Source organism: Theropithecus gelada, chromosome 2, assembly GCF_003255815.1.
Source record: "Theropithecus gelada isolate Dixy chromosome 2, Tgel_1.0, whole genome shotgun sequence".
NCBI classification, from domain to species: domain Eukaryota; kingdom Metazoa; phylum Chordata; class Mammalia; order Primates; family Cercopithecidae; genus Theropithecus; species Theropithecus gelada.
The window spans coordinates 72,615,941-72,642,529 of NC_037669.1; the positions used below are offsets into that span (position 1 = coordinate 72,615,941).

At 38.0% G+C, this 26,589-nt stretch overlaps 1 protein-coding gene and 1 pseudogene across 2 annotated transcripts in view; one reads left to right on the forward strand and one right to left on the reverse strand.

Annotated features, from left to right (window-relative positions):
* The window catches only part of SUCLG2 (succinate-CoA ligase GDP-forming beta subunit), a 283,115-nt gene that overhangs the window by 134,198 nt on the left and 122,328 nt on the right, over positions 1 to 26,589 (forward strand). For both annotated transcript variants that reach the window (XM_025377166.1, XM_025377168.1), the window contains exons 3-6: positions 9,247 to 9,346; positions 10,210 to 10,300; positions 17,438 to 17,590; positions 19,760 to 19,849. In XM_025377166.1, coding sequence (XP_025232951.1) covers positions 9,247 to 9,346; positions 10,210 to 10,300; positions 17,438 to 17,590; positions 19,760 to 19,849 — 434 coding nt within the window. The remainder of the gene's footprint in view (positions 1 to 9,246; positions 9,347 to 10,209; positions 10,301 to 17,437; positions 17,591 to 19,759; positions 19,850 to 26,589) is intronic.
* LOC112618347 lies at positions 23,722 to 24,519 on the reverse strand (annotated as a pseudogene).

Consider the following 26,589-nt stretch of genomic DNA (forward strand, 5'->3'; position numbering starts at 1 on the left):
TCTGCACAGCAAAAGAAACTATCATCAGAGTGAAAAGGCAACCTACAGAATGGGAGAAAATTTTTGCAATCTATCCATCTAACAAAGGGCTATATCCAGAATCTACAAGGAACTTTAACAAATTTACAAGAAAAAAACAACCCCATCAAAAAGTTGGTGAAGGATAGGAACAGACACCTCTCAAAAGAAGACGTTTATGTGGCCAACAAACATATGATAAAAAGCTCATCATCACTGGTCATTAGAGAAATGCAAATCAAAACCACAGTGAGCTATCATCTCACGCCAGTTAGAATGGCAATCATTAAAAAGTCAGGAAACAACAGATGCTGAAGAAGATGTTGGGAAATAGGAACATTTTTACACTGTTAGTGGGAGTGTAAATTAGTTCAACCATTGTAGAAGACAGTGGCAATTTTTCAAGGATCTAGAACTAGAAATACCGTTTCACCAAACAATCCCACTGAGTGTATACCCAAAGGATTATAAATCACTCTACTATATAGACACATGCACACATATGTTTATTTCGGCACTGTTCACTATAGCAAGCACTTGGAACCAGCCCAAATGCCCATCAGTGACAGACTGGATAAAGAAAATGTGGCACATATATATCATGGAATACTATGCAGCCATACAAAAAGATGAGTTCATGTCCTTTGCAGGGTCATGGATGAAGCTGGAAACCATCATTCTCAGCAAACTAACACAGGAACAAAAAACCACACACTGCATGTTCTCATAAGTGGGAGTTGAACAATGAGAACACATGGACACAGGGAGGGGAACATCACACATTGGGGCCTGTCAGTGGGTTGGGGGCTAGGGGAGGGATAGCCTTTGGAGAAATACCTGATGTAGATGACGGGTTGATGGGTGCAGCAAACCACCATGGCATGTGTATACCTGTGTAACAAACCTGCACTTTCTGCATATGTATCCCAGAACCTAAAGTGTAATTTTAGAAAGTATACTTAATTATTGTTAATGACTGTACATATGGCATTTTATTGTTTTATTATTTGGATACATAAAATTTATTTTCCCAATAGTGTCCAAATGTTGGTGGACATTTGGATTATTTTTAGTGTTTCACTAGTATAACTCCATTGCAATGAAAATCTTTAATTCTCATGTCAGTTTTCATGGAAGTATGATTGTGCTGTCAAAGGATTTTTTGTCAGTCTTGAGCAGATGGCCTTCCTAATTGCCTCCAAAGATTCCAGATACTTTTTAACTGTTATGAATTTTTCAGCTGTATGAAATAAGTTGCCCAGCCTGATTCCTTGATTTGCACTGGGCTCAGGATCTGCGAGAGGGAGTTTGATTTCAGTCTGCATTGACTGTCTGGAGAATGAGTTCCTCTAAAGAGCAGAATGGGTTGGAGAGGTGAAGGGTTCCTGAGGGATGATGTGTCTGAATGAGAAGGAGATGACTGGGCAGCAGGGCCTGGTGATCTGCAGGCACAGAGGTCTCAGGTTTAGCGTGAAGTGGTGCCTGATTGAGCCAGAGTCTTCCCTGGAGGGTGTTCATATAGTCCATGCTGTAGAGGAAAAAACTGACACTAAGGGCTCAGCCACAATGCTTTAGGATCCCCTCTGAAAGGACCTACTCATGTGAAGGTGAAGGATTGTCCTCACCTTCCTTGTGGACAGGAATACCTCGAGAACACTGGCAGGAGTATGGTCCAGAGACCATAGGCAGTGAATGATGGCGATGAACAGACAGCAGGGCAAAGATTCTCTACAGTAGTTGTGATTGCCTATGAGGGTGCCCATCACTAATGGAGGAGGGTCTGAGAGAGGAATGGATTTAAATAACAGAAATTAAGGAAAATATAAGATTTCTAATCAAGAAGGTGGATGATCTCTGAATATTAGTAATATTGCTATAAAAGTGAAACAAACATCTTTAAATATAGGTGCAGCAAGACAGTGTATATATTGCATACATTTTAAAGTTCACAGTCATTCCAATTGGCTCTGAAAATGAAACCTTCATGAGTTTATATTCCACCAGCAGGATATGAGTGTGTGCACACCAAGAGCTGTTCTGGCTGTGGCCACCTTTTGTTCTACCCTTCCTCATCACTGGTTATGGTCGACAAGAGAATCCCCTTAATGTCAAGTAGCCTTCAGTAATATGCAGCTAACGGAGAGATGGATTCTCAAGCCACTCAGAAACGTTTCAGAGCTGTTCATTTTGAACCCACAACACTTGTGGGCTCTGCTGTCAGATTTTTAGCTATCAGGTGTGATGACTTGTACTGTGTCACCTTGTTTAAGCTGGAACAACATTTTCCAGGATTCCCTTCGCTGTATAGTTTTGGGTTCGAGTTGACTAAAAGAGGAGTTTGCACAGAATTTGTGTGAGTATGGATTATTTATTTATTTATTTATTTATTTTTAAATTTAATTTTGTTTTAAGTTCCAGGTAATCTATTCATAAGGGATCCTCTCCCATGACCCAAGCACCTCCAGTTAGGCCTGCCTTCCAACACTGGAGATCAAATTTCAACGAGAGATATTGTGGGGACATGCATCCAAACTGTAGCACTTGGTAGCAAGTCCCAAGTCCTTTTCCCCACCTCCTCCTTTGCCATCCACTTCTCCATCTGGAGGTGCTGATACCTGTGCTTGACTGGCTGGGGGCTTCTAGGATCCTCCAACCTCACTTTTAGACCTGCCCTTTCTCATCTCCTCTTGTAATTGTGCAAGCTGTGATCCCTATAATAAATCCCTTGTCTATAAGTCATAGTAGTTCTGCTTCCTTAATTGAACCCTGGCTGACTCACATCTTTGGTTTGAAAATCAGGGGGAAACATGATTTTTTTTTATAGCTAATTTGCCTTTATCCTTCCTTCTCTTTAAATACGTACACATAATGCAGTAGAAATGCTTTTGGCTTTCATAAATGCTTTTCATCTTCCATGACTGTTTCCAGCATCTCTTGAAATTACAAGTGTTACACAGGTATTTTTACTGTCAATGTATATCATAATACGATTGCTCTAAACTGTAATTAATCAGTAGAGATTTCTTCTGGAAGTTTGTTCTTTTGAAGAAACTTGTATTCTTCTGAAAAACTGTCATTTCTTCAAGTGGCTTCATCTGCAGAAGATTTGTTTAATGTCCTGTGGTTTCATTCTTACAGTGTTAAAAATTCTTTAATTAGTTATGGGTGTTGAATGAGGTCACATGGGTTTTTTTTTTTTTTTTTTTTTTTTTTTTTTTTTTTGTTTGGGGGTTTGTTCTCTGGGTTTTTTTTTTTTTTTTTTTTTTTTTTTTTGCATCAGTGTTAGGGAGTTCTGTCCTAAGGCTTTTGTGTAGAAATATATCTTTTAATATAATTGACACAGTGTAAGATTGGCTTACTAGTATTAAACTACATGAAAAGAGCAAAACTGTATCTTTTACTGAGGAGAAATAGTAAGATATTACAATTGAATTGGGTTTTTCTAGAGGTAATTTTTATCTACCTTTAAAAATTTTATCACCAACAAAATGTATATTAACGGTTATGAAAGCAATAAAGTAAGATCAGTGACTAAGATCAGAAGAGTAGCCTAATTTATATTACAGATTTTAATGTGGCGTATAATACAGTAATAAATATACAATATTTTAAAGAGTATAGCAAATATGAAAAAAACAATGATTTAATAAACGTTAGGAATTTTTATAGGGACTAAAATTAAAATTATTCCATCGAAAGCATAAATATGTTTTGTGTTAAGATATTATCATTTTTAAAGACTCAAACTCTTCAAAATGGCATTATCATGCCCCCACAGTATCCGAATAAAGGATTTTTTTTTCATAATATGGAATCATATTCAAAAGGAAATTTTAGATTTAAAACTTACATGAAAGCGTTATCAGTTAAGGGTTTCTTGATTTGAAATAATATCTCCCGGCCGGGCGCGGTGGCTCACGCCTGTAATCCCTGCACTTTGGGAGGCGGAGGCGGGCGGATCACGAGGTCAGGAGATCGAGACCATCCTGGCTAACACGGTGAAACCCCGTCTCTACTAAAATACAAAAAATTAGCCGGGCGCGGTGGCGGGCGCCAGTAGTCCCAGCTACTCGGGAGGCTGAGGCAGGAGAATGGCGCGAACCCGGGAGGCGGAGCTTGCAGTGAGCCGAGATCGCGCCGCTGCACTCCAGCCTGGGCGACAGAGTGAAGACTCCGCCTCAAAAAAAAAAGAAAAAGAAAAAAAGAAAAGAAATAATATCTCCCTGGATAACTTCTTATTTGTATCACAAAATCCTTGTCCTGGAGATGGTTCTATTTCTGTCTTTTACTTATATTTGAAAGTGGCTGTTTTAGACATATACGATTCAAATCTCTGATGGGCAGCAGTCTACTGGGAAGCCACATATCTCCAGTCTCATTCAGTCAAGTGATGTGACCAGCGGTGAAGTGGTTTATTCTAATGTGCTGTGTGTTTGAAATTATCTCCCAAATTTGAAAAGTCCATGTCGGACATGTTGAAAACTGAAATAATTATTTCAGTCTCAAAGATGCCTTTGGACATATGGAGAATTATCACAGTATCATCTTATTCCCACCAACCCAGTTGCTACTTGAGGAAATATGTGTCAGTCTATATGTGATATTATAGTAATGATTGAAGATTGGTAACTCTCTATTTTTGTGTTTGGGTTTTGAAGTCATAATGCAAACATAGAAGTGAGCTCATTTCCTTCAGGAATTTGGCACCGAAACTCTAGCTTATCTCTGTATAATTGTATATTCTTTATTAAAAGTTCGTCTTTACCCAATATCTTTCGACTCTTCTCTTGCCTTTCACTTTCCCTTCTCCTTGCCTTCTGGTAATAGGTAAGTCTGAAATTCTGCAATACAATTTAACTTTCTCAATTAGGAATTCTATCAAATCTCATGAAAGGTGATTGCCATGCTGTGTGTTATACAATGCAATTGTGCTGAGAACTGGGATATTCCAATTTTGCTCCAGTCAGTGAACCATGGAAATCAGTTTCCACAACAAGTCCAACATTATTGACTCCAAATAGATGATGGTTGTAGTAGTCATCTCATTGCAGTATCAGTGATACATTTAGCATTTAGGAAAGTATTATATTTTAGAAAAGAGCAATGCTGAATAAAAACCAGCTCAGTGACACAAATAGTTGATTCATCACTGAACTGTTTTTAAAAAGTAGTTGAAAATAACTTGCTTTTGTAAATATATTTGATTAACATTTCAGACATTTACTATGATTCCTATTATGGCTCTGAAATATGTCTTGTGAACATTACTTTGTGTAAATATGTTTTCAGAAAGCCATCTCTAAGAAAATTAAGTGAACCACATTTTACAAAGGTTGCTTAATTAAAAATGTGTATTCTATTTAGATTATGCTTTTCTTAATGAATTGATTTTTTCCCTTTAGATCCGCTGCTTCCAAGAATGTTTATTATCCAGCATGTGACTATTGGGGATCTATAAAAATTGGTATAAAACTGTATTATAATTAGAATAACACTTGTGGTAAAGAATGAAAAGAAAACATTTGCAAAAGCATTGTTGCAATTCAGCCAATAAAGTAAAAAAAAAACCACAGAGTGAGGTTTTGCTTAGACTTTTTAAATGGCTCTAAATATCATTCTCTTAAGTGATACTGTGTTTGAGAGTCTTACATGTTTATAAGTTTGTCAGATATGTCTTACAGTGTTTTCTACGAAAATATATGTAAATTCTAATAAACTGGTTCCCATTAAACTGAGTGAAACTTAACCATGAGTACTGGTTATTTTCAGAAACTCACTAGGAAAGGAACAAAATTTAGTGAAGACATTGCATACTTAGGCTACTGCATATAAAAATAGCAATTAAGAGCGAAGACTTTGGAGTTATCCAGACCCGAGTTATACCAACTCAGAGTCCAATAATATAATTATCAATGTCTAGGTTGCAGTCCACTTCTATATAAAATCTATTTTATGCCTATAATCCTCACACTTTGGGAGACTGAGATGGGCAGATTGCCTGAGCTCAGGAGTTTGAGACCAGCTGAAGCAACACGGGAAGCCTCGTCTCTGCTAAAAATATAAAAAATTAGCTGGGCATGGTGGCACGTGCCTGTAATCCCAGCTACTCGGGAGGCTGAGGCAGCAGAATCGCTTGAACCCGAGAGGAAGATGTTGCAGTGAGCCAAGATCACACCACTGCACTCCAGTCTGGGTGACAAAGTGAGACTCTGTCTAAAAAAAAAAAAAGAAAAAAAAAAAAAAACCCCCAATACCTATTGGGGTTTTTTCCTGTGTCCTGTTAGCTTGTTTTTCTAAAGGATGGTTAAATCATCTTATTCAGACAAAAATTGCATTTCATGTATTGGATTTTTTTTTTCTTTTCTTTTCTAATATTGTTCAGGATTGGGGCAAGAGGCAGTGTTAAAAAAAAAAGAAATTTGAGCTTTGGGAGAGATCAGATCTTTAAATAAATAGACACAGTGACATTTAGTACATGTGAATCAATTTGGTAAATACTGAATGAAGAGACGAGTTACTGTTGAATGGGATTTAGTCATTTTACTTAATTTTCAGCACCTTGAGTAAATAAGCATTGAATTAAATTACTTCATGAGAGTTTTTCTCAAGATGAGAAAAACTTGCTTTACTTTGGGCTGCTGACTTGCTGACTTACTATATTGATTTAGCACTTGAGATGTAATCAGAAGAGATGATTTTAGTGAACTCATTTTTGGCCTGGGGTGTATGTTGCAGATGTGCATAGGTTGTTGTCTTTTTCTGTTTGTCCTGATCTATGGTTTCAGAGTCTCTGAACTGGTTGCTTGGTCTACCAACTGTTTGGCATGGAATGCTTTTGACGGGAGGTCAAATAGTGACACGTTCAATTGACAGCATTTCATTGAGGATACAACTGTTTCTGTGTCTTGATGGTTCGTGACTAAAGCTGATCTAATCAAGCCTATGTAGTGCCAATTAACAATGCCCAATTAGGTATTCTCTCTGGCTTTCAGGTTTTGCTGCTGGAAAGCTCAGAGAGGAAAGCATCTCTTTGGGATGACAAGGATATGAAAAATGATAATGGCAATGGAATGCCAGTTATTTTAAAGAATTTGAAGTGATCACAATTAAAAATTTGAGTAGACAGCAAAAAGTATTTTTTCCAGTTGATGTCTTCCAAAGAAAAATAGGAAATGTCTTCCTGTGTGCCATTTTTTCTTAATTGCTGAAAATTATTATAATGGTGATAGCTGTCATATTTTGACTTAAAAAACTGTGCCAGACACTTTACTATATTTCATTTATTCTTCACATCATCCTTACACTGTAGACTCCTTTAATATGACTGCTTTACAGAAGGGCATGCTACTTTTACCTTTCTTAATCTCAGTTGTTTCTTCTCTGCAAAGAAAGTGACAGGTGCAGTTGGAGATTGTAACCAGGTCTGTTTAACTCCAATATCCTTGCTCTTACTACTGTTCTTACAGTATGCTAAATATGCAGTGCATTCATTTTACTTGGTTGCTTTCCTTGTAAGTTTCTGACAATTAATTTGTCTTCTACTCAGCTTGATGGAAACCAGTTTATTTTAAGACAGGGCTTGACCGATGTTGTGATGGTCCATAACCAGGGCAGAAATTATTGCCGGAGGGTACATAGGACAGCATTCTAAGAAAAAACTGTGTTTGCTTCTGAGAACAAGGTGGGCTTCAGCTTTCTGAGTGTAAGCAAATATAGGAGACAAGAAGACTAACCAATAAAGACAGTGAAGGAGCCTCAATGGTGTGACATCAGCTGGCCGAATGCCTTCTGTAAAATATTTCTGTAGCTCCCCATTGCCTTCATGATAAAACCTTTCACGGCTCTTTCCATTTGAACCTTTACTTGCTTGCCTGTGAGTAACAGTGATGATGACAGTGACAGTAGTAGCTGACATAACCAAACTTAATGGAGCGCTTGCTTCATTGAGCAGTGGCAGATACCAACAAAATGTTAGTTTTTTGGTTTAGCCATCTCTGTAATGATCCCTTTCATTCTTTACAATATACAAAGGTAATGAATGAACTAACTGGTCGAGGCAATAGTTTTTAATTAATCATGAGTTTTCAGGCTCTGGTATAAAGCATTCATGTATGTTCATTTAATTTCTAAAACAACCCTCATCATCATTTCACAGTTGAATAAACCGAGTTTCAGAGACATTAAGTAACTTGCCTCATGTCACACAGCTGGGTGAGGGATGAAGGCCAGATTGAAACCTGGGTTTGCAGATTCTAAATCTGGTATACTGAACCAGAATACTCTCACGGCCTTATAGAGGATCGATTGGGTTCTCTGATTTTAAATAAAGATGACTCACAAACAGAGGATATCAGTATCAGCTGTGGTCTGCAGATGTGTGCTATTTGGTTTATTAAACATATTTGATTTGGAGGCTTTTTTTTTTTTTTTTTTTTTGGTGGTTGGGGAGGGGAGCTACCCTGTTTGCTAAAGGCCCCATTTGTCACTGGGCTACTTCACGCACCCAACTTCCCTGCAAGGGAACATACTTGTGTTAATAACTCTCATCCAAAAAGTCAAGATTAGAGAGTTCTTTCATTCCTGGAGTGTGAAGAGAAACAAAGATTCCACAACCACTTTGCCCCAGGATATTTTGTTACCTTGCCAATAATTTTAAAATACTGCTTGCTTTTAGTTTTAATCCATTTCCTCCTCCCTTGCCTAACCCTATCAATATATAGAACAACTGCTCAGAAAACTGTTGGTTTCCAATAATGCAGTTATTAACTATGACCTTTGTGTCTTGTCTTTAAACCTTCCCCCACATAATCCAGTCTTCCCTTTGACATCTCTGATGGTTAGCTCCTCTTACTGGCAGACTGGTGCCTCTGCCATATTGGAGTGCCATTGCACAGGAAAATTAATACCTCCTTCCAGGATTTATTTAGCTTCTTCTGACACACTCAAAAGAGCAAGGGAACACATGCCTTGCTTTCCCTTGGGAAGGTCAAGTATTCGATGATTAAACTGGTAGGAAGCATTTGAATATCCTCAGTAAACAAGCTTTGTATTAGGCACATTGATTTTTTTTTTTTTTTAAGTTCTTCATTGCATTTGTTTTCAAAGTTAGTTTGAGAGAGCTTTTACCAGTTACTCGGAAGTTGTGTGCCATTATTGCTTTCCTTGTTGCTTAAAAAACAAAAAAAAGAATTTAAAATCAGCTACCAACTCTGGATTTTTCTTTTTCAGATGCAAAAGAAATTGTTTTAAAAGCCCAGATCTTAGCTGGAGGAAGAGGAAAAGGTGTCTTCAATAGTGGTTTGAAAGGAGGTGTTCATTTAACAAAAGAGTAAGTCTGGAGGTTGTTATTCCTTGTCTTTCGGCCAAGCAGTTATGGAAGATCTTGCTCAAGATTGAAAGGCACACTGAGGATGCTTGTGGTGGGGTAGGAGCGGGCCAAAGTAACTAGAACAAACTGAAATCATAGGTAGAGGGCTCTGGCAGTGGCCTAGTTTCCCTTCTGCTCCCACAAAATGATTTTTCTTACTAATTGGTGAAAACTTGACAGTCCTTCTCTCCTAGACAATCAATGATTCGTCATAAATGTTGGAAATGATACCACTTCCAACTGAAATGCTACTTCCATAATGTCACTCCTATTCAAGAACCTGCAGTGACTCCCCATTACCAGTGGCATCTGGGGTACCTCCCCTCTGATAGTCCAAGCCTTCCTTTATTTGAGCCTGTCTTTTCACCTTCATCTACTGTGTCTTGTAGCACTGAACACTTTCCTCTCCTCCCTGTTCCTGTCACACACCTTTTTACTATTTACTTTGATCTTTACCCTCTTCCTATCCCTCTCATTGTTCAATATCTTCCCAGTTTTCCGCTGCCGGATCTTCAGTCAACTCTTATCTGATTCTGGTATGCATTTTAGCATTATCTCTTTACTATGACTGTAACTTTTTTGGGTGAAGAGGTCACAAAGCATCTTTTGTTTCATTTATTCATTCATGAACTCATTTTTATTTTGCTCTCAGTGAACCTCTAGTACAGTGCTAAACACGCAGCACATAAGCAGAAAGACCCATGGATTTTGTGAGGGTGAAGGTGAACCCTTTGCAGTGTAGACATGAGACTCTGTGTAAGGACTCTGCTTTAAAATGATTTTCAACAAACATTCATTTTCTCTTTGTTTTCTCTTTCTCTTAGCCCAAATGTTGTGGGACAGCTGGCTAAACAGATGATTGGGTACAATCTAGCGACAAAACAAACTCCAAAAGAAGGTGTGAAAGTTAACAAGGTAATATGGATGCTTTGGGTCATTTTCTATGTATGTGTTAAAAAATAGAAAAGAAACCCATCTTTTAGTTTTTGACAAAATCTAATGAAATACTGCTCTTTGGCAATGTGCCATTTTATTTTTTAAAGCTCATCTAATCTGTTTAGTAAGTGGTATGTCTTTGAAGAGAAATAAAAAGGGCTCTATGATAGTAATATTATTTATTATCATTAGCATTTAGCAAAAGTGGGTGACGGTGAGTGACCAAGCAATGGCTGTCCCTCTGAGAACACAGTTGTATTCTATTTAGTTGAGAAGTGCTTGCTATGACAGCCTTATACTCAATGAGGTACATTCGCTGCTCCCACACAGTGGCCCTCCACTCCAGGTGTGTCTGTCAGAATTACCTATTGTGGTTGTTTTTCTAAATGCCCCATTCCTTATTTTGGGATGACTACAATTTTGAGCCATTTTTATTGCTGGGAGTATATTTCATTAGGAAGATCAGCTGAAGCACCCAAGTATGTATAGTATGTGGACACACACCCCCTCATCCACACATAGAAAATAAAGCTCACAGGAAAGTGGCCTGCCTCAATCATGAAATTGTGAGTGGTAGAGCTGAGACCAGAACCTAACTCTCCCTCCTGCCAGTCTGCCTTTCACCATCCCTTTTGTGTATCCAGACACTAGAACTAGCTATCTGGGTTGCAGAATCCAGTACAAAATAAAAAGGCAGGGGACCCATGTTAAAATTTCAAGACAGCTATTGCTAAACATTAAATCCCTATACAACTACACAGATCACATGTGTCAGCCCTGAAAAGCATCCATGGTTAGAAGGTCCTGTCCTAGCAGCAAATTAGGGTCCCACCTTTTGGGATGGCAGCTGTCTGCTCCATTAACATAGCATCACAGATCAGTGGTCTCTACCAGTGCACCATGCTGCAGGACAGTGCAGTGATAACATGCTGTTTTTACTTTTCAGGGAGAGTTTTGTGGAAAACTCTTAAGTTGTTGTATTTATCAGTATTTAGTTCCATTTTCTTGTGTTAATTTTTGTGGGTACATAGTAGGTGTATATATTTACAAGGTACATGAGATGTTTTGATACAGACATCCAGTGTGTAATAATCCCATTATAGTCCTTTTTCTTGCTATGTAGCAATCTATGATATGGATGTACCTACCACAGTTTGTTTAACCATCATCTGTCGAAAGACATCTGGGTTGGTTCGTTTTTGGTTATTACAAATAAAGCCACTCTGGACATTCATGAACACGTTTTTGATATAAATATAAATGTTCATTTTGGGGGATAATTGTTGGACTATATGGAAGTTGTATGATTAGTTTTCTTAAGAAACTAACGAATGTTTTCCAGCATGGCTGTTCCATTTTGCATTGCCATCAGCAATGTGTAAGTGATCAGGGTTCTCCACATTCTAGCCCGTATTTGGTGGTGGTGGTATTATTTTAGCTATTCTTATGCGTGTGTAGTGATATTTCATTGTGATTTTAATTTGCATTTCCCTAATGGCTAGAGATGTTGAACATCTTTTCATGTGCTTATTCGCCATCTGTAGATTGTCATTGGTGAATTGTCTGTTCATGGATGCTATGGTCTGAATGTTCCCTCCAAAATGGGTGTTGAAATTTAATCCCCATTGTGGTGGCATTAAGAGGTAGAGCCTTTTGGGAAGTGATTAATCATGAAGGCTCTGCCCTCATGAATGGATTAGTGCAAGCTTGTCCAACCAACAGCCCACAGGCCACATGCATCCCAGGATGGCTTTGAAAGTGGTCCAAGACAAATCTGTCACCTTTCTTAAATATTATGAGATTTTTTTCAATTTTAGTTTCTTAGCTCAATTATCGTTAGTGTATTTTATGTGCAGCCCAAGACAATCCTTCTTATTCTGGTGTGGCCCAGGGAAGCCAAAATATTGGACATCCCTGGTGGTGCCTTATGAAAGGGCTGAAGGGAACTAGCTTAGACCTGTTTTGCATTTCCACTTTCTGCCATGTGAGGATGAAGCAAGAAAGGCCATGTCACCAAATGGCAGTACTTGGACTTCCCAACCTCCAGAACTGCAAAACAATATGTATTCATTTTTTCAACAGGGTCATTTGCAGGGCAAAAGTGTTTAATTTTGATGAAGTCCAATACATCAATATTTCCTTTATGGATTATACATTTTTAGTATCAGGTCTAAGTCCTGTTTACCTTGCCTTACGTAATAAAAATTTTCTCATATTTTTTCTAGATGTTTTATAGTTTTCTGTTTTATATTTAGGTTTGTGATCCATTTTGAGTTAACTTGTGAATAAATTGTGAGACTTAGGTCAAGGTTTTTTTTTAAGGGGCAAGGGGGATATGATATTCAATTGTTCCTGCACCATTTTTTGAAAAGGCTTATCTTTTCTCCATTGAATTGCTTTTACATCTTTGTCAAAATTCAGCTAGGCATATTTCTTTGGGTCTGTTTTGGGGTTCTCTATTTTGTTCCATTGATCTTTGTGTCTGTCCCTCCACCAACACCACAGAGTCTTAATTACTGTATTTATGTAAGTTCTGAAATTGAGTAGAATAACTCTTCTTGCTTTATTATTCTTTTCCAAAACAGTTTTACCCATTCGAGTTCCTATGCCTTTTTATGAACAATCTAAAACAATTTTGTCTTTATGAAAAAATCCTGCTGAAATTTTGATAGGAATCTTATTAAACCTGTGTATGAATTTGGAGGGAATTGATTTTTTGTTATATTAAGTCTTGCAACCCATGTATATGATACGTCTCTCCTTTTTTTTTAGGTCTCCTTTGATTTATTTCATCAGCATTGTATTGTTTTCAGCATACACGTTTGGTATATGTTTTGTTAGATTTACACATACATTTTTCTCTTTTACAGCAATTACAAGTGGCACTGGATTCTTAATTTCAGTGTCCAACATACTCATTGTTAGTTGGTGTTGATTTCTTGTTAAATGGTTGGTGAACTTCCCTAGTGAAACCATGTGAGCCTGGAGATTTCTTTGTCTGTGCCTGTTGATGTTTTTGGGTTGCTGGTTTCTCTAGCACCCAGCACCCTGCCTAAGATTTATGAGGCCAAAGAAAACACAGGAGACTCGCTACCATGCGCTTCCTTGGACCTCAAGCTCCCTAGCTAGTCTCCCTTCTTCTCTATAACTTTCAGAGTCACCTTAAGTTTTATGTGTATATATATATATCCAAGGTTTTTATTTGTACTTAGCAGGAAGAATAGGGAAAAATATGGCTACTCCATTTTCTCAAAAGTAGAAGTCCCCAGATTATAGAAGCTTTTGATTCTAAATTTATTTGAGAAGCTGTTTAAACACATACACACATTTATACACATCAGATATTTGTTTCCTAAGTCTGTGCCAATGTGTTATGTGTTCCTGGGTCTAGTACTAGGGCCCGTGAGACAGCGCTACTCATCATGTGGTCCAGGATTCAGTACCAATAGTGGTTACTGCTCTGTAATGAATTTAAAATTCAAGAATGTACTTTTAATCTTCTCTGTTCATGGGTGTGTTACAAATAGTTTGTGTGCTAGCACTCATCTCCTGACCACAATTCAAGTAGCATGATATTTTTAAGAAAACAGATTCAGTGGTAGATAGGTCAAAGAAAGTTAAAAAGCTTTCTATACCGGTGGACTCCACAAAGAGGATGTGTCAACGTATTCTTGTGTAACTCACAGGTGAAGCTCTTTTGAAATGTATCTAATGGAGTTGCTCAGGGATGAGTGTTTGTGGATTCCGTTTAGATTTCTCTATAACAATTCCTAAAATACTCTGTCATCCTCGGTCATTTGGAAGGCATGATGGTGTCAACAAACTGGTCTTTGTTGTGTAAAATTTCTTGAATTATCTCTTGATAATTATCATTTTCCTGGTGACATTGTCTTAAAGAGTCATACATTATTCCTATGAAGCAAGAGCTGTTTCAGACAGCAGCTGGGCTTCACAAATAGAAATTTGGTGGAATACAGAGCACATCTGTCCACATTTTTGAAGATTAAGAATAGGACTCTTGAATGACACTTATCCTAAAAAATTATAATTTTGTGTTGCCTTTAAGAATAACTACTGAAAGTCATTAAGTATTATTCACTAAACTAACTCTGTATTAGAAAATGAAGTGTTACGTCAGTAGACCTGAAAGCATATACCAAACACATTCCTCATTTTGTATTTTGTGCCAAATTTCCTAAAAAAGCTTTCTCTTCTAGAGAAAGTTTTAGAAGAAATGACTATCTTAATTTCTTAAAATGTTTGTATTAATGTTGATGCTTAGAAAGGCAAACTTTATGTTATTTCTATAAACGACGAGTTGTTATTGTATTTTATAAGGAAAGAATAGGGCTAAGTATTTTTGCTTCAAATATTGTCCTACTCCTCAATCAGAAATTCTAAAAGAATTGACGGTTTCAGGCAGCCTGAAGGCTGAGAGAATTAAGTACTGACTGATGGTTTGACCTTCATTGTTGGTGAGAAAAATCAACTTTAAATCAGAGTGGTTCTGTGCTAATTCTAACACTGTGTGCTGAGAAATAGTTTTTATATACTTATGAACTTCCATTTCTGATAAATCAATAGGAAGACCTGTATGTTTTATTTTTAACTAATGGTAAATTCAAAAAAAGTTTGAAAAAGAGGAGTTCTGTATTCATTCCATTATAGCTTTTTAGATCATCATATATTTATCCCATTTCATGTGACCTAAAACTTAAGTATTTTTGTGGTATCTGAGTAGTTAAAATCTAATGCTACTTAATCCTTAATCTGTAACTTTTTTTGTGGAACCCATCACCAAACTACTTGTAAGAAAAGCAATGTGGCCGGGTGCGGTGGCTAACGCCTGTAATCCAAGCACTTTGGAGGCCCAGGTGGACGGATCATGAGGTCAGGAGATTGAGACCATGGTGAAACCCTGTCTCTACTAAAAATACAGAAAATTAGCTGGGCGTGGTGGCGGGCGTCTGTAGTCCCAGCTACTCGGGAGGCTGAGGCAGGAGAATGGCGTGGACCTGGGAAGCAGAGCTTACAGTGAGCTGAGATCGTGCCACTGTACTCCAGCCTGGGCGACAGAGCGAGACTCTGTCTCAAAAAAAAGAAAAGCAGTGTAACTGCTTTCATTGTTTTCACATCTATTACTGATTATTTATGGGATTGTTTTTATATTCTTTAAATATGCAAGACATCTTTCACTGTTCTCTTTAGGTGTGTAAGTTGGAACAGCCTCTCTCAAGCACTTGGACAGTACTTATCAAAATTTTAAATATTCACAGTTTAAAACCTAGACATTTCACTTTTAGGGTACTTATCTACAGGGATACTAAAAGTAATGAACAAAGATATATGTACAAAAATACTCACTAAAGTGACATTTTAGGAAAATTGAAGTTCATGTAAATGTCTATCAGCAGGCCAGGAACCATGACTCGTGCCTGTAATCCCAACACTTTGGGAGGCCGAGGCGAGTGTATTGCTTGAATCCAGGAGTTTGAGACCAGCCTGGGCAACATAGCGAGACCCCATCTCTACAAAAAATAAAGCAAAAATTAGGTGGGTATGGAGGCACGTGCCTGTAGTTTCGGCTACTCAGGAGGCTGAGGTGAGAGGATCGTTTGAGTCTGGGAGGTCAAGGCTGCAGTGAGCCATGATTGTGCCATTGCATTCCAGCCTGAGAGCAACATAGCAAGACTGTCTCAAAATAATAATAATAATAAAATAAAAGCAGGAACATGGTTAAATAAATATTGTCATATAAGTACCATGTAATCACAATGAAGAGAGAAGACCTTAGCAAGATATTTAAGTTGTAGTATTAAGATTTAAAAAAAAAGGCTAGGTGTGGTGGCTTATGTCTATAATCCCAGCAGTTTGGGAGGCCGAGGCAGGTAGATCACTTGAGGTCAACAGTTCAAGACCAGCCTGGCCAACATGGTGAATCCCCATCTCAACTGAAAATACAAAAATTAGCCAAGCATGGTGGCAGGCACCTGTAAGCCGAGCTACTTGGGAGGCTGAGGCATGAGATTCGCTTGAACATGGGAGGCAGAGGTTGTGGTGAGCTGAGATCGTGCCACTGCACTACAGCCTGGGTGACGGAATGAGACTCTGTCTTAAAAAAAAAAAAAAAAGAGATTTAAAAAAAGAAAGGCATCCTAGTGTGTATAATATGCTTCCTGATGATTCCATTACTGCAATGCTTGCAGATACATAGAACAGGACTAGAATGTTAGCAGTGGTTTTCCCAGTGGGGCTGTTACATGCAGTTCAAGTCCTACAGAGCAAAAGGGCACCTGGCTGAGGCAGTGAGTCCCCAGTCACTCATGGAATTGAATGACATTCTTCCATCCCACTTGTCCCTTGCCCAGTCATGGTCCTGGCAAGTGACCACATACTCCCAGAGGAAGGGGTGCCTTTTTCTAGTTATCACAAAGGTTCCTGCTAGGCTCCTATCTGCGCTGACTTCTGGGGCCCAAGGGGTTTGTTTGAGGTAGAGCTATGTGGCAGGGGGCTGCTTTCGCTTTCTCATTTATATATTTTTGGTATTGTTTCCATTATTTTTGAACAAGTAAATATTCTGTTTGTAAATTAAAAGAAAGTATAAAACAAGATAAAATATAGTGATCAAAGAGACAGAAATATACAAACATATGAAGTATCAGACATACTGTAAAAGAATCCGTCTGTGGCCATCATACTTGGTTTTCCACCAGAGAAATCTGAGAAAAGTTAGTGTAGTTATATATATATATATATATATATATATATATATATGTACTGTTAATATCTCAAATGAAAATAACAGCCACTTCTCTAGAGTATTTCTTAAGCGACACAGTTTCTTGAGGAAGGAAACAAAGAAGATTAAAGTGGGAAGGTTCCTTGAGGCAAACCAAATGCGTGTCACTTGAACAAGTTAACAGGATCAATTAAGGAGGTGAAAATGGGCATTGTGTGTACCATGAGAGCAGAACTCTCAAAGCTCTGCAAACTCACTCACTGGGCTTTAAGAGCCTGAAAATGAAGCCGTTTGATTGGTGTAGCAAGTTTGTATAGATTTCCAAGTAGAAATCAGCTTAATGCTGAATTAATTTGACTTTCCCACTAATGTGGTAGGTGATGGTTGCTGAAGCCTTGGACATTTCCAGAGAAACCTACCTGGCAATTCTGATGGACCGGTCCTGCAATGGCCCCGTGCTGGTGGGCAGCCCTCAGGGGGGCGTCGACATTGAAGAGGTGGCTGCTTCAAACCCAGAGCTCATTTTTAAGGTATGTTTAAATTCCTGGCTATGCGCTATTAATTGATTGTTATTGTAGAAGATGTTAAATATTTAATGTGGAGTCTAAGGCCAGGAGCAGTAAATCTGTCTCTACAATTTAAGGTATGAAGATGTTGAGCCCTTTTTCTTTCTAAGTATCCAGTTGAAAGTTGAGTGGAATCAAGGTATTTAGTGTTCAAGGACTTTTTGTCTTTGCTTTTCCCATCCTTCCTTCTTTCCTTCTTCCTGCCTTTTCTTCCTCCCTGATTCCTTTCCATCCAATCTTCCTCAAGAATTAACCAATGGGAGAGGACTGCTATATTTTCATTTCTCATGGTTAACTCTCTTTCATTTAATATTATATGTGATCTAGAAATTCTCTCCTAGGAGATGAATGAATTCTCTTTTAGTAGATGTACTAGAAACTGCCTTGAGATCTCTCAGTACTGTTGATGTAAACTAGAATCTTTATGAAGTCCAGATTCTGTCAGTTTTTTTCAATCCTTGAAATCTTGACTCATTTATTGATATTAAGATTAGTTTCAAGTCAGAGATGTAAGATCAGATTTAATCAGAGCACAAGTTTCTCGAAGTCTCGAAACCTCATTTTTAAATCAGTAAAATGAACATGGGGTGATTTCTACCCTGTGGGATTATAAGGATTAAATGAGGTGCTATGTATTAAGTGCTTCTTAACCTACCTCAGCTATAAGGAGAAAAACGTAAGTTTTCAGAACTAAAATTCAAGCTTCTAATCTGGGTTCTTGGGGTCAAAATTGCATTAAAATTTTCCACCAGAAACATTCATTATTTCTTTTAGAAAATGATTTTTGGTTTCCCTTTGAAAAGGGGAGATTTTATTTCTTAAATCTCTTTGTCTAAATAATGTACAATAAACACCCACTTAGCATCCTCAACAGGTTCTTGGAAACTTCGACTTGAATGGAAACGATGTATAAGGAAACCAATGTTACCATACATAGGCTAATTGATATAAACAAGAGTTAAGTTCCTATGGCATATTTCTGCTCACAAAAACATCACGCAACTCCTAAATAAAGACCAACACACTTCTAATGTTACACATTATAATAAATAGGAGCTATGTATACATTTCAGAAAGATTTCATAAGAACAAGTAAGGTAATTATTTATCCAGTTATTCCAGCTCAGGGTCTCTGATGGCTAGAGCACAGGGTACAAGCAAAGAACCCACCGTGGATGGGACACCATCCCATTGCAGAGCACACTCACACACCACACCCGCACCCGCATCACACCCACACCCACTCAGACTGGGACTGTGTATACAAACCGGTTGACCTAACCTGTACAGATTTGGGATGTGGGAAAAAACCGGGGGACCTAGAGAAAACCTACTCAGACAAGAGGGGAATTTGTAGACTCCACACAGACAGTGGCCTTGGCTGGGAATTGATTTTTTTTTTCCTCAACCTTATAACAAAACAACCTTGAATGAAGTAATGTTATTTGAAGACCTACTGTACTCATACTTCAGTGATTGCTTTTAAAATATTTTCACTAATGTTATATATTTAAGTTAATTACCTTGGAAACTGAATTGAGACTTTACATGCAGACTTACCGATAACACCTAGCTGTTTTCAAAGTTCACATTATTTAAAGCAGGCCATTCCATTTGTTAAGAGGATGCATGAAATAATGTATAATGACAGTGCTTGGTGTCTTTGAGACAATAGCATTTTGTAGAGCTAAGGTATCAGTAATCATTATCATCAATAGAGTGCTTAAATCATAAAGTAATATTTAACCTATCTATGACAGGCTTTAAACTTAACTAATAGTAGGCAGGAAAACCTCACTTTGGAGGTCTTCCAAAAGATGTCATAAAAATTAACTGACTAAATATTCGTCAATGCCATCTGTATAGTAATTAAAAGTGAAAACTGGCATCAGAGTTTCTTGTCAGCATGCCACCATGAGGAATTATATAGTTTTTGGAAGAGCTGTTTTATAGATGGTCTGCTAATTAAAACATACCCTACAGGCATCTGCGGTAGCCCTGCTCAGAGATCTCTGGATAGGTGCCACACTTTAATTACTCATTTGCAAATAAATACAAAGCATTTTCTTTGGAGGTTGTAAATCTTCTCAGTTGACTGTCTAAATTTCGTTTATTTGATTTATTTTTTACTAGGAGCAAATTGACATTTTTGAAGGAATAAAGGACAGCCAAGCTCAGCGGATGGCAGAAAATCTAGGCTTCGTTGGGCCTTTGAAAAGCCAGGTATATAAGCCATTGGGGGATGGTGTGTCTGACTTGTTTCAGAAAACATTTGGGAACTTGCTTCATTGCCTCTAGTGTTTGTGATTACCAGGAAACAGGATTATTTATTGTTTTCTAATTTCTTCTTCCAGCTGTTTATGATGAAGAAAAATATTTCCCTGATGTTTTAAAAGAGGATGTTTATGATGTGTCTTTGAATGTATTTTGGTATGTGTGTGCATGTGTATTGCATGTGGACACATACACTTTATGATGGATGGTAATCTGTATTTTTTCTGTAGCACTGCTGGTACTTAGCTACCTGGCAGGTAGGTGTGTGATTCAGCTCATTCAGACTTTAGTTTCATCTTCTATAAAATGGGAATGATGACAACTCCTGAGAGGCTTATTGTGGGGATTCAGTAGAATAATGTGTGAAAGTCCTTATAGTGCTCCATAAAGGTCCGTTCTTATTGGTATTAATATTAATAATACATGTTATTTAGCTAATTGCTATTCTTTCATAGCTAATGGGCATTTGAAATGAATATTGATGGCATAAAGTTGATGTTTTATTGAGAACAGCTTAAAATATATCAGTTTTGTAGTAATATCCCTTGGCTTCAAAGACCAAAACATTGGCCTCAGAGCTGTTGAGGGACAGAATCTGTCCTAGCATTGTGCCCTGTTCTGCCTTTGGTCCAGCGCATGGCACCTGATTATGTGTCTAGCGGAGCAAGCTTCCTAGTCCCACAGCTAAATCAGATAAACTTACTTTTTCCTTCCTCTGTTACTCAGAGAGGCCACCTTAATGGCCCTAGATTGTGTGCATGTGTGCATGTTCTCTGGCCTGGGACTTTATGGAGAGGTTACAGAGTATATCCTTTGGTTAGGCAGTACTATTCCCATAAGACAGTAGATGATGCACTGTTTTCTTTCTGTCTTGTCTTTTTCTTTTGATTGACTCTCTCTGGAAGTTTAATGACAACAGTAGGCAAGTCAAAGAGGGGTAAAGCAGAATAAGGTTTTTTAAAAAATGCTTTAATGAAGAGAAACTACTTACTTGAAAATGAATAAAGGCTCACTTTGAAAGCAAAAGGTTGAAGATAGTAGAATGGGACAGGGTCATCTGGAACTCAACCTTAGGATGAGAGAGAAAGGGCCAGGATTCAATGGACAGTTAGAGGAACTAATTGCCATTTCTGAGACTAGCAAAGAGATGCCAGGAAAGTGATCTGTTGAAAGGAAGATCCTGGAAGATTCCTGAATATGTGCTACAGTGGTTGGTTTCATCTCCTGCAAATGAGGATACCAGCTACATTAGCCATTCATTTGATGTTTATTAAGGGGCTTCTCCTGTGGCAGTGGTGGTCACCAAGAGCCCGTTTTCCATACAGCCACTGTGGTCAAGCTGCACTGTCCAGCAGTCAGCTCCAGAATGTGTGCAGTTACCCTGTCTGCCTCCTCCATATCACTTTGGACATCTCTATTTCTCTTATTTATTTGCAGTCACCTTTGCTAGATCCTAATCTTTACCACGGCAGGGACTTTGTCCATCCTACTCAATGCTGTGTTGCCAGCAGCTGGCAAAGTGCTTGGCATCTATTTTTATTGCCCAAGAAACATTTGTCATGTGCCTGACTACGTGAAACAACACATCTAGTTGTCCACTTTGAAGAGGTTCCTAGAGCCTCAGCAATAGGTGGCTTTTCATGACAGAAAAATAAATCTGGAATGGGCAAAATCTGCTGACCACATATTTAAAAGCTCAGGAGGTGAACATAATAGAGAGTTCTAGAGAAGTTAATAACAGTATAATGTACATCACAAGATACTCCCCCCTCACTACATATTATAAGAGAAAATTAAGAGTTATTTATAGCTCTTAAATGGCTTACTCTTGTTTTCCTAGTACCTGAAACACTCTAGGTTTTAAATGAGTTACCTACGGAAGGAAGATGAAAATGTGAGAACTCAGGGGTCAGTAAGTGGCCATATTGTCAGTATACCTTTGAATTAATTTATCGAGGAAAGGAAATAAAATGTTTTAATTTGTTTTTTTTTTTCTTTTTTCACTGCTAACTCCATGAAAGGCTTTAAATCATTTTCTCAGCAGGTTGGAGTGAGCACTGATTGGGTGCTGCTCGGGCTGTTATGCCCTGGGGAACAGAGACAATGAAAAATAACTATTGTTCCTCAGGGGCTCACAGACCAGTGGACATCTGCCTGCTGGCTGAGAGGATACAGGAAGAGGGATGGATAAAGGAATGTGAAGGAGAGAGCAGGGGCAGAGGGAGAGAGAGGTTGATCTCAGCTGTAGACATGTTGGAAGTTGTTCATCTAGGGACACGTAAGTGTATTTCTACAGTAGAAGGGATATATGGCTTGGGAGCTCAGGGAAAGCTGTGCATTGGAGTTGTAGGCTTGGGAATCTGTGCTTTATGGGGCTTGCTCAAGCTGTGGGGATTAGTGAAATGCTCTAGAGAGCCAGTGTACAATGAGCAGATGGGACAGTGTAAAAGGAAAAACATTTAAACAATCATCAATGATCTTTTCCTAAAAAATTGTATCTTAGAGGCCCCTTAGGTTCAGTGTGACTTTGAAAGTTATTTAATCTAGGATGTGGTTTAGGCATTTGGAGGTACCTCACTCATGGTTGAATATCATGTAAGATGATAGTCTTGTAAAATTATTAATATCGTTCCTGTGACTCATGCCTGTTGTCTCTAAAATGTGATTAATATTAGACACAACAAAAATAAAGATGATATCTTACTTTTCATAAAATTACCAAGTATTTGTTCCCAACTAAAGTCTATTTCTGTGAGAATTTGTTGAAAAACGTTAAGACATAGAAAAGCTTAATATAGTAGTTCCCCCTTATCTGTGGAGGATACGTTCCAAGACCTCCAGTGGATGCCTGAAGCTTACCTGCTACCAAACCCTACATATACTCTTTTTTTCTGGATATCTATACTTCGGATAAAGTTTAACTTATAAATTAGGTACAGTAAGTTTTAACAACAATAATAACATAGAACAATAGCAATATACTGTAATAAAAGTGATGCGAATATGGTCTCTTTCTCAAAATATCTCATTGTACTATACTCACCCTTCTCGCAATGATGTGAGATGATACAATATCTACATGGTAAGACCTGGGGTGAGTGATGTGAGCATTACGATGTAGCATTGGGCTACTCATGACCTCCTGGCAGTAATTCAGGAGGGACATCTACTTTGGATGATCGTGGATCATCAAGCCATGGGTGTCAGTGGCTGGATGTCAGGAACAGATAATGTCAATGGTTGGGGATCCTGGATAGTTGAAGGTTTTTCACGATAACCTTTTAGAAGAACATCATAATTAGAAGTTTGTCTCTTTCTTTTTAATTCATCAAAGTGTGGCTGTAGAGGTTGTAATCTGTCAGTGACTTTAGTGCTGTGTTCCATCCAAGGATCTTAGTCCATAATTTTGTCCTTCCCATTTAATAATTGGACTCACAGTAGATCATGGTTAACTAAAACCACAGAAAGGGAAACTGAGGATAAAGGGGGTCTATCATATGACTGAAACTTACAAGTTTGTCAAGTGTGTCTTAATTATCATCTATACTGTTAGTTTCTGAAAACATGAGTGCCATGAATTGTCAACATGTGCCTCTAGGATTTAGGCTGATGAAAGATCGGATGCTCCAAGTCAGTGTAAGATCACTAACACCTCTTGAAGTGGTTTGTACTTCTGGCTAGATTTGAGAGCCGTATGTGAATATTGATGATAATTTCTGGAATGCAGGAAAGATATTTAAAATTCTTAACCTGTTGAGACTTTGTTTTGATTAATAGACGATTTATTTCAGCAAGAATACACATAGTCATCATTGCCAGACTTAGATGTTAAGTGTTCGATCCAATTTGCCTTCCTGGATAATTTTTTCTTTCCTATCTCTGTCAGTTTTGAAATCATAAAACGAGAAGAAGAGGTGCCTAATTCCACACAAAGCTCCCAAGAGTGAGTTTTTAGGGGTGAAATTAGGATAGACATTTGCTGATCTTGCATAGGTCAGGGATATTCAATGATCAAGGCAGGATATTCAATGAGCTGTCAGCGGTTAGGGTCGTTGTACTGAAGCAAGTACTCTCCCGTTTCAGCTGGGCTCTTATGGCCAACCGCTTGGCTTGCGCCCACTGGGTTTCCAGGGATATGTCATATTCCACTGGGTGGAGGGTTGAGGGTGGAGTGGCCAGGCATGATGGAATAGACTTTGGGAACAATATCTTGGTGATGCAGCACACAACTGTGCCTGCGTGGTTCTGAGGCCCTTCCTCATTATGCTCCTGTTAAGACATTTTTAAAGATTTTTATAAACTTGTCAGGTTTTCATTTACATATATTTGATTTTACAGATCTTAATTTTTAAAAATTGCTTAATAGACAAAATAATAGTTGGTGGCAAAAGTGCAGAAAACCTTTGTACACAGTGGTTATGAGCTGAGAAAGTAATGGCAATAGTAAGCGACTGACTGCAAGTTGACCAGGAGAATGTTCTCTTTGACCTGTGCTTATTTTAAACATTTGAACCCATGTAGAAAGCAGGAAAGCTAATTTCAACTTGCCACATGCCATGCCATTCCATGTCACACCTGGTCACACTTACACATTCTGTCTGCCTAGCCCTTATAACCATTTAGTGTATAGCCTCTGGAATAAGACATCTTACAAGAGTTTGTCATTGTGAGAGCTACAAGGGAGAACCAGCTTGGTTTGGAGATATCTCCAAGATCAAATTATGTTTTAGTCTTGCTCAAAAAATTACAGTCTGGCTTTGCACAACAGTAAAAATTAAAACAGAAAATATCCCCAAAATGCTGTGCTACTGTATAATTACAATGGGATTAATGTGTGGAAAACACAGGCTTGTACTAAACAAAGTTGGTGTAGGCTTAAGAAGTTCTGAAACAGTTTAAGTGTATATCTGTGGATGAATTCATAAACAAAATGTGGTATATACTATAATGGAACTTTATTGAACCTTGTAAAAGAAGATTCTGACACATGCTGCAGTATGGATGGGGCTTGAGGATATTGTGTTAAGTGAAATAAGCCAGTCACAAAAAGACAAACACTGGATGATTCCACAGGTATCTAGTGTATGTATATGTGCATATTCTTTATTTTATGTATGTATGTATCTAGATATCTCTAATATCTATATGTCTGCTATCTATAGATATCTATATATGTGTGTATATATATAGAGAGAGGAGTGTGTGTGTGTGTGTGTGTATATATATATATATATGGGGAGATGGAGAGCGAGACAGAGAGAGAGATGCTATCTAGAATAGTCAAATTTATAGACACAAAATAAAATGATGTTGCCAGAGGCTGCGGTAAGAGGAGAACGGTAAGAGGAGAACAGGAGTTTGTTTAGCGATACAGAGTGAGGGAAGATTAAGAAGTTCTAGAGATTGGTTACACAACAATGTGAATATACCAACTTGACCCTGCAGAACTGTGTAGACACTTAAAAATGGTTGAGATATGGTGAATTTTATGTTTTGTTTATTTTATCACAGTTTTTAAAAAAGTTTTGAAGTAGCTGGATTAGATTATACATATGTATATATATATATGTACCCAGAAGTTATTTCTATTATATAGTCCCCCTAGTCCCCCTTAGAATTGAATTTATCTTTAATTCAACCAATATTTATCAAGTATTGACTCTGCAGAGGTTGTATGACGACAGTGGATGCCAAAGTGCCCAGGCTACATAAGATGCCTGCCCCATGCAACTCACATTGCAAGCTCACATTGATGACCTAGAAAACCCCCTAAAATACAAAAAATATTCAGCAGTGAAGTATTTACTGGCTTCACACTTTAACTCAAATTTTATTTGGATTAAAAAAAATGGAAACATTAAATAAAGAAATTATAAAGAATACTAGAAAAAATAATGGGAGAATTTAAAAAAAATATTCTCAGAATGGGACTAGCCTTTTAAAAGTCTGACACAAAGCCAGAAGCCATATAAGAATGACATTATTGTGAAATTTCCATGTGGCAAAACTAACAAAAGAATGTTCAAAAGGTAAATGTTAAAGGGGCTGAGGCAGGGGGATTACTTGAGACCAGGAATTCAAGAGCAGCCTGGGTAACATAGCGAGACCCCCATCTCTAGAAGAAATTAAACTAAAAAAATTAGCTGAGCCTAGTGGCATGTGCCTGTAGTCCAGCTATTTGAAAGGCTGAGGTGGGAGGATCATCTGAGCCCAGGAGTTCAAGGCTGCAGTGAGCCATGATTGTGCCAGTACACTCCAGTCTGGGTGACAAAGCAAGACTCTCTTGTACACACACACACACACACACACACACACACACTCTTCCTATAAATTAATAAGAAAGAGATCAAAATCTCAACAGGAAAATAGGCAAAATTCACAGAAAAAAATAAGATATCTCTTAAACTCATAGAATAATGTGCAAACTCATTCGTAATAAAATAAATTAAAACTATATGTGAGTGTACTCATCTGTTCTCACACTGATAATAAAGACATCCCTGAAACTGGGTAATTTAAGAAGGAAAGAGGTTTAATTTACTCATAGTTCCACATGGCTGGGGAAGCCTCACAATCATGGTGGAAGACGAAGGAATAGGGAAGGGACTTCTTGCATGGTGCAGGCAAGAGAGCTTGTGCAGGGGAAACCCCCTTTATAAAACCACCAGATCTTGTGAGACTCATTCACT